The sequence below is a fragment of the Saccoglossus kowalevskii genome, chromosome 14 (genome assembly GCF_978046115.1).
Source record: "Saccoglossus kowalevskii chromosome 14, keSacKowa6.1, whole genome shotgun sequence".
NCBI classification, from domain to species: domain Eukaryota; kingdom Metazoa; phylum Hemichordata; class Enteropneusta; family Harrimaniidae; genus Saccoglossus; species Saccoglossus kowalevskii.
Genome location: NC_140654.1, coordinates 1312971 through 1326207, shown reverse-complemented (window position 1 = coordinate 1326207; position 13237 = coordinate 1312971). Strand labels below are relative to the sequence as shown.

The 13237-nt window shown below is 37.0% G+C and overlaps 1 protein-coding gene across 1 annotated transcript; it reads right to left on the bottom strand.

Moving 5' to 3' along the window:
- Positions 1-2658: 2658 nt before the first annotated feature.
- Positions 2659-5989, bottom strand: LOC100367794 (thyroxine 5-deiodinase-like). The gene is made up of 4 exons (XM_085508209.1): positions 5720-5989; positions 5127-5198; positions 4269-4441; positions 2659-2905 (listed from the first exon to the last, which is right to left on the bottom strand). Exons 1-4 carry the CDS (start codon positions 5987-5989, stop codon positions 2659-2661), a joined length of 762 nt encoding a protein of 253 aa, XP_085364335.1.
- Positions 5990-13237: the final 7248 nt, after the last annotated feature.

The following is a 13237-nucleotide window of genomic DNA, read 5'->3' as shown; positions in this document are numbered from 1 at the left end:
AACAAAGGGTGTTTACAACTTTGGAAGGACAATTAGAATCTACAAGGTGTGCTTGTGATTTACATAACAAAGGGTGTTTACAACTCTGGAAGGACAATTAGAATCTACCAGGTGTGCTTGTGATTTACATAACAAAGGGTGTTTACAACTTTGGAAGGACAATTAGAATCTACAAGGTGTGCTTGTGATTTACATAACAAAGGGTGTTTACAACTTTGGAAGGACAATTAGAATCTACCAGGTGTGCTTGTGATTTACATAACAAAGGGTGTTTACAACTTTGGAAGGACAATTAGAATCTACCAGGTGTGCTTGTGATTTACATAACAAAGGGTGTTTACAACTTTGGAAGGACAATTAGAATCTACCAGGTGTGCTTGTGATTTACATAACAAAGGGTGTTTACAACTCTGGAAGGACAATTAGAATCTACCAGGTGTGCTTGTGATTTACATAACAAAGGGTGTTTACAACTTTGGAAGGACAATTAGAATCTACAAGGTGTGCTTGTGATTTACATAACAAAGGGTGTTTTCAACTCTGGGGGACAATTGGAATCTATCATGTGTGCTTGTGATTTACATAACAAAGGGTGTTTTCAACTCTGGGGCTCAATTGGAATCTACCATGTGTGCTTGTGATTTACATAACAAAGGGTGTTTTCAACTCTGGGGGACAATTGCAATCTACCAGGTGTGCTTGTGATTTACATAACAAAGGGTGTTTACAACTTTGGAAGGACAATTAGAATCTACAAGGTGTGCTTGTGATTTACATAACAAAGGATGTTTACAACTCTGGAAGGACAATTGGAATCTACCAGGTGTGCTTGTGATTTACATAACAAATTATGTTTACAACTCCGCAAGGCAATTTGAATTTACCAGGTGTGCTATTATTTGAATAACAAATGATGTTTACAATTTACTGAGTTGCCTACACGAGACAGTTGCTAGCAAGATCACATTCTTATTGGTTCATGTGGAAACCCAGGTGGTGTCCCTGAATCTTGACCATTTATGCCTATAAATGGGCTAGACTTATGTCAGTTAGGGTCCATCATTTCGACTGTGTACCCTGTATGTAGCTAGTGCTTCAATCATCGTTCTGTAAAACTTGTATGAACTGCACTACGATCTCCTGCAAGCAAGACTCCTGTATTTCTTCGTTGTTGTGTTGCAGAAGCCATTGACTGTCGTCAATTTCTACACCCTGGAACTGTGAGTTATCACCAATGCACACTTGCCTAGGCAATCCTCTATTTTAGTGAATTTATTCATTGTATTTGTCTGTGCTTTGTTTCTTGTAATTATTTTAAGAAGTAACTTCCGAATTTATTTGAGGCATGTCTTGAGATTTATATCTATTTGTACTAACCTATTTGATTTTTAATTGTTCACGTGTACACCATTGTTTTTGAATTGCATGTATTGTTATGCATATCGGCGTTTCCGGTGTGGTATTAGGAACCTGCTGGAAATAAATCGCTTTATTATAGATTGTGAAGTTATTTGGGCTTTGTTTCTGTTTTCTGTTAATGTTTTTCATATCGAATAAACTAACCCAAACACAAGTAAATGAAAATAAGCTACAAAATACAAAGAATGCCATAAACTTGCAAATGAAGATTAGTTTTTTTTTACTGAAATTCATCAAATACATTTTATTAGTATACATATCAATGCTCGCATCCATTCAATATGTACCACTGAGCTTTGTGCCAATGTCCTAGGCCTACACATGTCCATATTAATGACATAATTGTGTTCAAAAATATTCCTCAAAGTTATGGATTTGTTGTCGGATTATAAGAATTCAATGATTTTTCTAAATAATCGTCATTATTCCAATATAAATGAATACAACAGTACTACATAGACGTGTGTAGGTATAGATTGTACATGGCAGTACAATATACTGTATATACGAGTGTGGGTTCAATAAAATAACCTAACCCCCTAATAACTTGAAATGTTAATCTACATTAAGTAAAATGATTACCATGTGCATGTAAATACGCTATTAACAACCTACACTAAAATTGTTTGACATTATATATGATTTGTCACTATGCATATTACATAATGCTTGTCTTTTTATCTCAATATTGTTTATCTATTTTCTTAGTAACCTCCCATATTTAGCTCAATTCTTGTATACTATGAAACAATCACTGTTTTCGTAGATAAAATCACACCTTGAATAAATGAAGTTCATGTATAAAATAGCCACGATGCCAAATATTACCAGCTGGTTATATACGGTGACACGTAGACTGGCAAAGTCGTGATTTTTTTCAAAAACAAGTATTTGTCAATTAGCCTTTTAAGCGTGATTGCGAAAACTAGCGTGACTGTTAGTTTTTGCGATCACGCTAAATGGACTTAAAACAATAAATTATTTCTTTTTGTAAAACAAAGAATAAGTCTCGACTTTTCCAGTCTAGGTGACACGCAATGTCCAAGTACCTATATTAATGGTGATCTGAAGTGTGAATTGTTTGTACTAGCGATATTAATACCCAATTAATACGTAGGTTAGAATAAAAAAAACAGATGCAAACAATATCAACACGATAAACAACACTCATCACATGCGCTTCGTTTGCAGAAGGCGCAATGTGAACATTGTATTGCTACATGTGAGTTTATGTCGTGTTTATTTGTAGTGAGCGTCCATCCATTCCCGAAGATCATGGGTAAGCGGTTTATCGGGTGACCTCAATTGTTGAGCAATATTACGTCCAGTGAAGACAAGGCGACCATCTTGAATTACTATAGCTCTATCTGGCCAAGACCAGAACGCATTATCAAATGTGTCGTTCATGTCATCAACAAGAACACGAATTTTGCTGGCATCATAAGGGTCAGAAGTTACTGCATTGGGAACAATTTCCAACAGTTTTCTACAAAATAAAAATAAGTATGCTTGAATTACCACACATGAATGCAAATGAATGGTTATTTTAATTTAAAAGCGATGATAAATAATTCGAGCCGGGCTTTGCCATGTTTTTTTGCCTTCCACGTTTGAACACAAACCCTCGCTTCAAACATCCATTCAGTCAGCCGTCAAGTGTCAGTTGTTTTTGTAGCAGTTGTTGTTTAAAGGGCGGTAGTCGTTGCGCCACGCATGCGCGAGATGGGTTTCATATAAACAAAGATGGCGACTTTGACTGTAAAGTGTTGCGCAGATCAACGAGTACAAACTGAGACGTTGCCAAGCTTTAATGGGATATTTTTTTGGTGATTAGAAGGTATCGAAGGAGTGACCGGCGGTAGTTAGTGCGAGTCGCGCCCAGGTCAAAACGCATAATTGTTATTTCCATAAGAAGAGCGCATTGAATTATGGGCAAATCAGTATTTATCAACACAAATGTCGCACATGCGCAGCGCGACGACGACCACCCTTTAATGTACAAGCTGTTAGAGTATCACGGGGTATCACAGAATAGCTGCCGGTCGCTCTGAAATGCTTTAGAAGAATACTGCTGCTGAGAAACTATCGTCGTTGCCTCTACTAATACAGATAGGAATGCGTCATCGATGATAGGGAATATCAAGTCTGCCATCAAAACCGTGTTGTCGATCAGTTTGAGTAGGAACGTCGCCAACATTTTCACTGTTAGAGCACGGGGTGAAAACACGTTCATATTTCCACAGCGTCGCCGAAATTGTAATTAGCTACTTGGTCTTTGTCGTTATAGCTGGAGCCACGTCGGCGAGATTATTACGATCCACTTTATGCAGCCGTATTCTTGCATTTATTATTCACCTCATTATCAATTATTCATCATGTCTAATTACTATTAATATGTCTAATTACTATTAGACATGCCCGTCAATGTATGCAAGACTGCGGTTCTTGTAACCAAGTGGTAATTGCAATTATTATTCGAATTATAGATTTCCCTTACATTATTGGCTGGGAAGTTCGATAGCTATGCTTACAGGGTTTGATTACAAGTACAAATATAATATTAAATAATAGATTAGTATTAAAATAATTGATTATAATTGTCACCCAGGTGACCAGTACATTCACTGAATTATAACACATATTAAACACTCAAAATTACCTTCCAGTTGGGTTGTGGGTTCAAACCACATACTTTTTGAAATCTATCATATCGCCAAGTGGACCCAATTAAAAGTTATGTTCAATTTACAATGAATAATGAATGGCCGGACAATGGGTCACGTGACGAAATGATAAAGTGTAATACAATGTAATACAAATATTTCATTTATATTGTGATAAATTATCACCTTGCTCTGTCAATTCTTTCCTCCAATGTTGTTGTTTGTTTAGAATCACTGAATTTTGGTCCCATTTTCCACCCTTCAGTTGTATGAGCCTCTTTGATGTAAACTATGATAAATTCTGCTTTATCTTTATAATCCACGTAGAGCCTACGCAGTGCACCACCGTATACAACGGCCTGATACATACAAAAAAAGACGTTAATTAACTCGGATCATATGGAAATTATTATGTATGTTTTTATATCTCGTAAAGTCGAAGTAATATTTTGTCACAATACCTTTCACTATATTTTACATAGGTATGTGTGTATTCATAGACGTCTATGGCGTATGTTTGTGTTTTTGCAGGATAGGCACAAATCAACTGAGTGCCCTATTCGTTTGTTTCAAACTCGAATATGTGTATAATTCCATTTAAATATGTGTAAAAGTGGATTACTTATGCTTTAGCCCACCAAGTTACAAATGCACTGAGCAAAATGTTTGATCCATATTTTTAATTTTAAGATTTTAAGATAAACCAGGGTCGCGTTTCTGTGTAAAATCTCGTGGTACTACCTAACAGGGTGATTCTTAAATATGTGTACTTAGGGAAAATCTCTATTTCATTAAATGCTTCTTTGAATGTGGACTCAGTGTTGAGACTTATGCATTAAGAAAACAAGTCACATGATGTAATACATTACACACGGGACAATGACAAACGTGACACAGAATTCTTACCGACATCGGGGGTCAGCTGAGTGAAGAAGCAATGATTAACAGAGGGCGCTCTTTATTGATATGTAAGTCAAGTAGTGGAAAGCGTGTTTCAGTTTCCAGGCCGACTATCTCAATATCCTTGGGGACTTCATCTCCTACTATGACTGTAGGTCTGGCATTTGGTATAAGTCTTTCTGTGACTTCGAGCATACCATTAAACTTGTCAAGAACCTGTGAATAATTGTAATAGATCAACGTCGACATAAATAAAATATCATATAAAACAATAGATGTTAGACTATATTGGGTTGTCTATAAATAGTCGTGCGCCCCCTATATTCTGCACATTGTGAAACACACAGAGACAATTTGCATAATGACGGTTGATGTTGTTTGGAGTGGGTTGTATGTCTATAAACATTTTGTTTTGGTAAATAGAAAAAATTGTTGGTAAAAATACTGTCAATAATCCACTATTTAACGACTCGCAAATTCAAGCAACATTCATTTGAACTTGATGCAACTCAGTGGGGTTCAAAGGACAACGAGAATATATTAATAAGATCGAAGCACCAATTTCATTACAGATATTGGATATGTTAAACGTAACCTGGGTTTTAATTGGATATAATTGGCTGCAAAAAATGAAAAGGCCATTTTATATAAAATCTAAACAAATGTAAACGATCTTAGCTGAAGTTTATAGTCAAATATATAAACTATGATTTCTCTAAGAGATTCTAAAGACGTACTTCAAGGTCACTTGGGAAATTTATCATTGCAATTTCTTCTATCATCGCATCAGATGGAATCTGACTCAACTCAGCCCCACAATCCTCTAGTGCCTGTCTGGACCAATACATATGAATGTCTGCTACCGTCTTGATTACGTCAGGCTTTGTTGGGTCAGCCTTTTCCTGGAACATCCGCTGATAAGTTTCTGATTGAATGAGCTCCTTGTATCTATCTATGGCTTTCATAACCAATGATTTGTTCTTAGTAAAGTGAACTACGTCATCCATGACGTCGACAAATCGAGGTTTTCTAATGACATCAGAAATAAAAGAGTGTAAGTGTGCATGACCAGACTTCTAGAACGTATACTAATTAAAATATAAAAACAACTCGGGTTTAAAAAATTGCTTGTTGAGTTGTTTTGTTGTTTCGGAGTACGATTTTAAGTAACCTCAAGAGAATGTAGTAATGACGTACTAAGTAAAAACTTGCGGTACTTTGTAAAAATTATTCCATTTTGAAATAAAATGACTGGCGCATTTGTAATAACTGACGCATTTCGTAGGAAAATATATTGAGGTAGTTAGAAATAGCTCTTGACGAATTTAGTAATAAAGTTGATTTTTGAGTAGAGCTTCGATATAGGCAAATGTGTTAATGTACATGCCGTATCAACGATTGTCTAAAAGATTCTTCGACATCCAATTTTGCTATTTCGTTTGAATGATCCAATATCGCAAACACCCTCTTTCAACACTTTCAATCACGCGAATTATCTGTGAATGTATTTTTATTTGCTTTTTTTTGTTAGCAGCGGACAGTTTAAAAACGTGTGGTGGGTAAGTTTATATCGCAAAACTAGGCGTTGAGGTGTTCATTTAGTCACATAAACGAACTGACTGAACATGCGGAATTATTATTGAAACGGACATCGATTGCGTTGTGTTTTCTCGAGTTGAACAGACGTGAGGTATAATTCAAACTTGTTTATTTGTACTCAAAATAAACATCAATACGTTGTACAGCAAATACTTCTTGATATAAAATATGGATCGCTAAATAATAGTTTCATGAGGAGTTGACATCGTAGAGAGCATAGAAAGGAGGGTGTGCATAACGAGCATCAAGTTGCGAAGCTATCATAGGAGGAATTACAGCGACGACCTGAATCGGACTTCCCACGACGTCGCTTTGCCTGGTTAATGTAACTGTCAACGTGAGAGCGGCATTTGTCTTGGTGACAGCTAATCGGAGAAGTGACAAACACGTGTTTGTACTCTAGAATATATCATGCAAAAACGTTCCAAAAATAAAACAACGCTAATGATTGGCGCATACAAACGAAACATAACACTGTCATTCCATATTAGAAGTGACACGCAACTAACACGAGGCAAAACTTTGGTGGGAATTTTGGGCGGTAAGCAGACAAGTACCGTGAGAACGCAATGGGAAACAATGTAGCGAACGTTTGGATATAGCTGAACGGTTGCTACAGAAACCGATCTAGTCTCTCGGGGTTCAACTCGTGGTTATCAAAACAATGTCTGAAATTACAAACTAACTTAGAACACATCATAAAGAAAGTAAAATTGTTCATGTTAGATAACTGCGCGCGACACAACGCAATATCACCTATATACCTACATTAGTCTGACATAATGTTCACAGTGACTATATCACCTATATACCTACATTAGACTGACATAATGTTCACAGTGACTATATCACCTATGTACCTACATTAGACTGACATAATGTTCACAGTGACTATATCACCTATAGACCTACATTAGACTGACATAATGTTCACAGTGACTATATCACCTATATACCTACATTAGACTGACATAATGTTCACAGTGACTATATCACCTATATACCTACATTAGACTGACATAATGTTCACAGTGACTATATCACCTATATACCTACATTAGACTGACATAATGTTCACAGTGACTATATCACCTATAGACCTACATTAGACTGACATAATGTTCACAGTGACTATATCACCTATAGACCTACATTAGTCTGACATAATGTCCACAGTGACTATATCACCTATATACCTACATTAGTCTGACATAATGTTCACAGTGACTATATCACCTATATACCTACATTAGACTGACATAATGTTCACAGTGACTATATCACCTATATACCTACATTAGACTGACATAATGTTCACAGTGACTATATCACCTATAGACCTACATTAGACTGACATAATGTTCACAGTGACTATATCACCTATATACCTACATTAGTCTGACATAATGTCCACAGTGACTATATCACTTATATACCTACATTAGTCTGACATAATGTTCACAGTGACTATATCACCTATATACCTACATTAGTCTGACATAATGTTCACAATGACTATATCACCTATATACCTACATTAGACTGACATAATGTTCACAGTGACTATATCACCTATATACCTACATTAGTCTGACATAATGTCCACAGTGACTATATCACCTATATACCTACATTAGTCTGACATAATGTCCACAGTGACTATATCACCTATATACCTACATTAGTCTGACATAATGTTCACAGTGACTATATCACATATATACCTACATTAGTCTGACATAATGTCCACAGTGACTATATCACCTATATACCTACATTATACTGACATAATGTTCACAGTGACTATATCACCTATATACCTACATTAGTCTGACATAATGTTCACAGTGACTATATCACCTATATACCTACATTAGTCTGACATAATGTCCACAGTGACTATATCACCTATATACCTACATTAGTCTGACATAATGTTCACAGTGACTATATCACCTATATACCTACATTAGTCTGACATAATGTCCACAGTGACTATATCACCTATATACCTACATTAGACTGACATAATGTTCACAGTGACTATATCACCTATATACCTACATTAGTCTGACATAATGTCCACAGTGACTATATCACCTATATACCTACATTAGACTGACATAATGTTCACAATGACTATATCACCTATATACCTACATTAGACTGACATAATGTTCACAATGACAATATCACCTATACACCTACATTAGACTGACATAATGTTCACAGTGACTATATCACCTATAGACCTACATTAGACTGACATAATGTTCACAGTGACTATATCACCTATAGACCGACATTAGACTGACATAATGTTCACAATGACAATATCACCAATATACCTACATTAGACTGACATAATGTTCACAATGACAATATCATCTATATACCTACATTAGACTGACATAATGTTCACAATGACTATATCACCTATATACCTACATTAGACTGACATAATGTTCACAGTGACTATATCACCTATATACCTACATTAGACTGACATAATGTTCACAATGACAATATCACCTATATACCTACATTAGACTGACATAATGTTCACAATGACTATATCACCTATATACCTACATTAGACTGACATAATGTTCACAGTGACTATATCACCTATATACCTACATTAGACTGACATAATGTTCACAGTGACTATATCACCTATATACCTACATGAGACTGACATACCGTGACAATCAGGATCGTGTAATTTTGGCACTTACGTACCATCCTTTAAATGTCAGGATTAAAAACATTATGTACAAACATTTTCACATTTTACAGAACAGTGAGGAGACAAGTTCTACGTTTCCACTAATGCCTACTACTGCCTGGCGCCGTGACACTAATTTAAGGAGGTTATTGGTGCATACGGATGAAACGGGAGACCCTGAGAAATATGGTTCTGTCCCGTGTAATCGTCCTAGGTGTAATACTTGTCCTTTTATTACAGACACTAATCGTATATTTGGTCCCAAGGGAGATGTTGAGGTCAAATATCCGTTCAGTTGTATCACTATGAATGTTGTATATTGCATTTCATGTATTAGATGCGGGAAACTTTATATTGGTTCTACAGTTCGTCGACTGGGTGATCGGTTTGCTGAGCATCTACGGCAAACTAGACAGAAAAATCGTTATTATCCGGTTTCACTTCATTTTAATTCTAGTGGACATAATATTACAGATATGTCTATTTCTGGTGTATGTGTTGTCAATGGCAACGAAAATCAGCTCAGGCGTGTCGAGGAGGAAACTATATTCCGCCTTGGTACTAAAGAACCCCATGGTATTAACAAACAGTTCAACTCATTTGTTGAGCTCACTACCTAAGGCGCGTTATTTGTTCTATTGTGGAATTTTTTGTGATTCTAACTTATAGTTCATGCGCGTTCTTACGTTCCTATGTTCTACCTGTACGTTATCACACTTGCTTCTATGCTATCGATAAAGAGCCATTGCTCGAAACGTCTAGCTATTTTTAATAGTTATTTAGGACTACTATTACCAAATATTATCTTCAATATATCATACTTATCAGTCCGAGCAGCTTTTATTTATTTATAAACTACTATTACGATTTTTCTATTTGCTGCTATCTTACTAATGTCATCGGGTAAGAATTTCCATCAACGCCGTGCACATCGTTTGTTTGTGGAGAGTACTAGGGGTCTGCCGGAAAATGTAAGAACTGTCGCGGTCAGATTTTGCAAGGCGACTTTTGGGAAGACTAGATGTACCAGCCACATATTTTTCATTGATGCTTGCCTTCGGAAAAAAGTGATTCCTGTTGGATTTAGACTTAACTTCAGAGCGGCAAGTAGCAGTGTATCGGACGCTTTTCTACGACACTGTAATCAACGTCTTAATAGGTGTTCGCGCAGCCTGATGAATTCTACTATTCGGGACAATGTTTTTAAATGTAAGCTTCACCATAAACAGCGTCTCGATTCATTGGATTCATTATATTACCTGTGCCGACCAACCCAGATAAGTGCAATTTTTACGGTTGTTCATTCTCTGAATATGCGTTTATACCATGCTTTGCGGAGACGCAAATTAATGAAATTGAACAGACTCTGTGCAGGTAAGTATGAAGAAAAGGGTGAGTACAGGTTACCTTTTGCTGAGCGCGAAAATGTTCGCCGAGTGGTCACTATCCCTGAGGACCTCCCTCTTAGTGTATCCGAACGTAGTGTATTGAGTCGGGGACTGAATTTCATTCCGGTTAAATCTAGAGTAAATGAATTTCAGGTGAAACGCGACGCTGACAGTTTTTTTCGCCGACTTAGACTGAAGGAGTACCATGCGCAGGACGCTGATCGCGATCGCGATGAAGCTAGCCAGGACATGGATACTATTCACAACGCTCGTTTATTTGGAGCACCACCATCTGTGTCTTATTGGACACCACCACCTGGTCGTAATGATACTCTGGATCATTATATAAGTGTGTGTAGACGAGAAATACATACTATTAAGTTTAATAATCAGTAATGGCAAAATAGCAATATAACTCGTCAGGAACGTGACGCTCTTAATTCTCTTAAGTCACGACGTGATGAGATTATTATTAAGCCAGCTGACAAGGGTGGAGCAGTGGTGGTTTGGCGTAGAGATTTGTATCTGGTTGAGGCAGAGAGGCAGTTATCGGATACAGACTCCTACCGGGCACTTGATGTGGATCTCACGAATGAAATACAACGGGAAATAGGTGATGTGGTTAATGGCTATATTGCTAAAGGTGATTTGCCGATAGAGGCCAAAAATCTTATAGTGCGCAGACCACGGACATCAGTCTTTTATCTATTACCTAAGATTCACAAGGTAAACAACCCTGGTAGACCCATTGTCTCAGCATGCAATTGTCCGACTGAGCACATAGCTCGATACTTGGATTCAATGTTGAGACCAATTGTTGCGTCACAGCCTACGTATGTTCAGGATACTAATGATGCACTTAGGAAACTAGAGTTATTTCGTTTCACACCGGATATACCCAGATTTTTGTTTTCTATGGATGTAAAATCCCTTTATACATCTATCCCGCACACTGATGGACTGTTGGCTTTACAGCATTTTCTGAATAAAAGGACAGTTAAGGATCCTCCTACGTTTGTGTTGGTGCGCTTAGCGGAATTAGTTTTGAACGGAAATTGCTTTTCTTTTAATGGTAAACATTATATACAGAAACGAGGTGTGGCTATGGGCAGTTGTTTTGGTCCGAGCTATGCATGTTTATTCATGTCATATCAAGAGGAATTAATTTTTTCGTCCTTTCAAGGCACTAAACCTGAATTTTATGTCAGGTACATTGATGATGGCTTTGGTGCTATGTCTGGCAGTCGGGATGAGTTATTACAGTTCATTGACTTTGTGAAGAACTTTAATCCCGCCATACAATACACACATGAGATATCAGAAATAACACTACCATTTCTCGATATTTCTACTAAGGTAGATGGTGATCGCATTTCTACATCTATCTACACTAAACCTACTGATTCACATTGTTATTTACAGTATGAATCATCACATCCTACTAGAATGAAGGACTCCATACCTTACTCGCAGTTGCTCCGGGTACGTCGTATTTGCAGCGATGATACTGATTTCCGTAACCAGGCGAGGATTTTATGTGATTATTTCAGAAAACGGGGTTATCCTCGTAATGTCACTGGGAAAGCATTGGCCAAGGTTGTGTCAATGTCAAGAACTGATTGTATTAGTTCTACGGTTTCCCGTGACAATCAGGATCGTGTAATTTTGGCACTTACGTACCATCCTTTAAATGTCAGGATTAAAAACATTATGTACAAACATTTTCACATTTTACAGAACAGTGAGGAGACAAGTTCTACGTTTCCACTAATGCCTACTACTGCCTGGCGCCGTGACACTAATTTAAGGAGGTTATTGGTGCATACGGATGAAACGGGAGACCCTGAGAAATATGGTTCTGTCCCGTGTAATCGTCCTAGGTGTAATACTTGTCCTTTTATTACAGACACTAATCGTATATTTGGTCCCAAGGGAGATGTTGAGGTCAAATATCCGTTCAGTTGTATCACTATGAATGTTGTATATTGCATTTCATGTATTAGATGCGGGAAACTTTATATTGGTTCTACAGTTCGTCGACTGGGTGATCGGTTTGCTGAGCATCTACGGCAAACTAGACAGAAAAATCGTTATTATCCGGTTTCACTTCATTTTAATTCTAGTGGACATAATATTACAGATATGTCTATTTCTGGTGTATGTGTTGTCAATGGCAACGAAAATCAGCTCAGGCGTGTCGAGGAGGAAACTATATTCCGCCTTGGTACTAAAGAACCCCATGGTATTAACAAACAGTTCAACTCATTTGTTGAGCTCACTACCTAAGGCGCGTTATTTGTTCTATTGTGGAATTTTTTGTGATTCTAACTTATAGTTCATGCGCGTTCTTACGTTCCTATGTTCTACCTGTACGTTATCACACTTGCTTCTATGCTATCGATAAAGAGCCATTGCTCGAAACGTCTAGCTATTTTTAATAGTTATTTAGGACTACGATTACCAAATATTATCTTCAATATACCTACATTAGACTGACATAATGTTCACAATGACTATATCACCTATAGACCGACATTAGA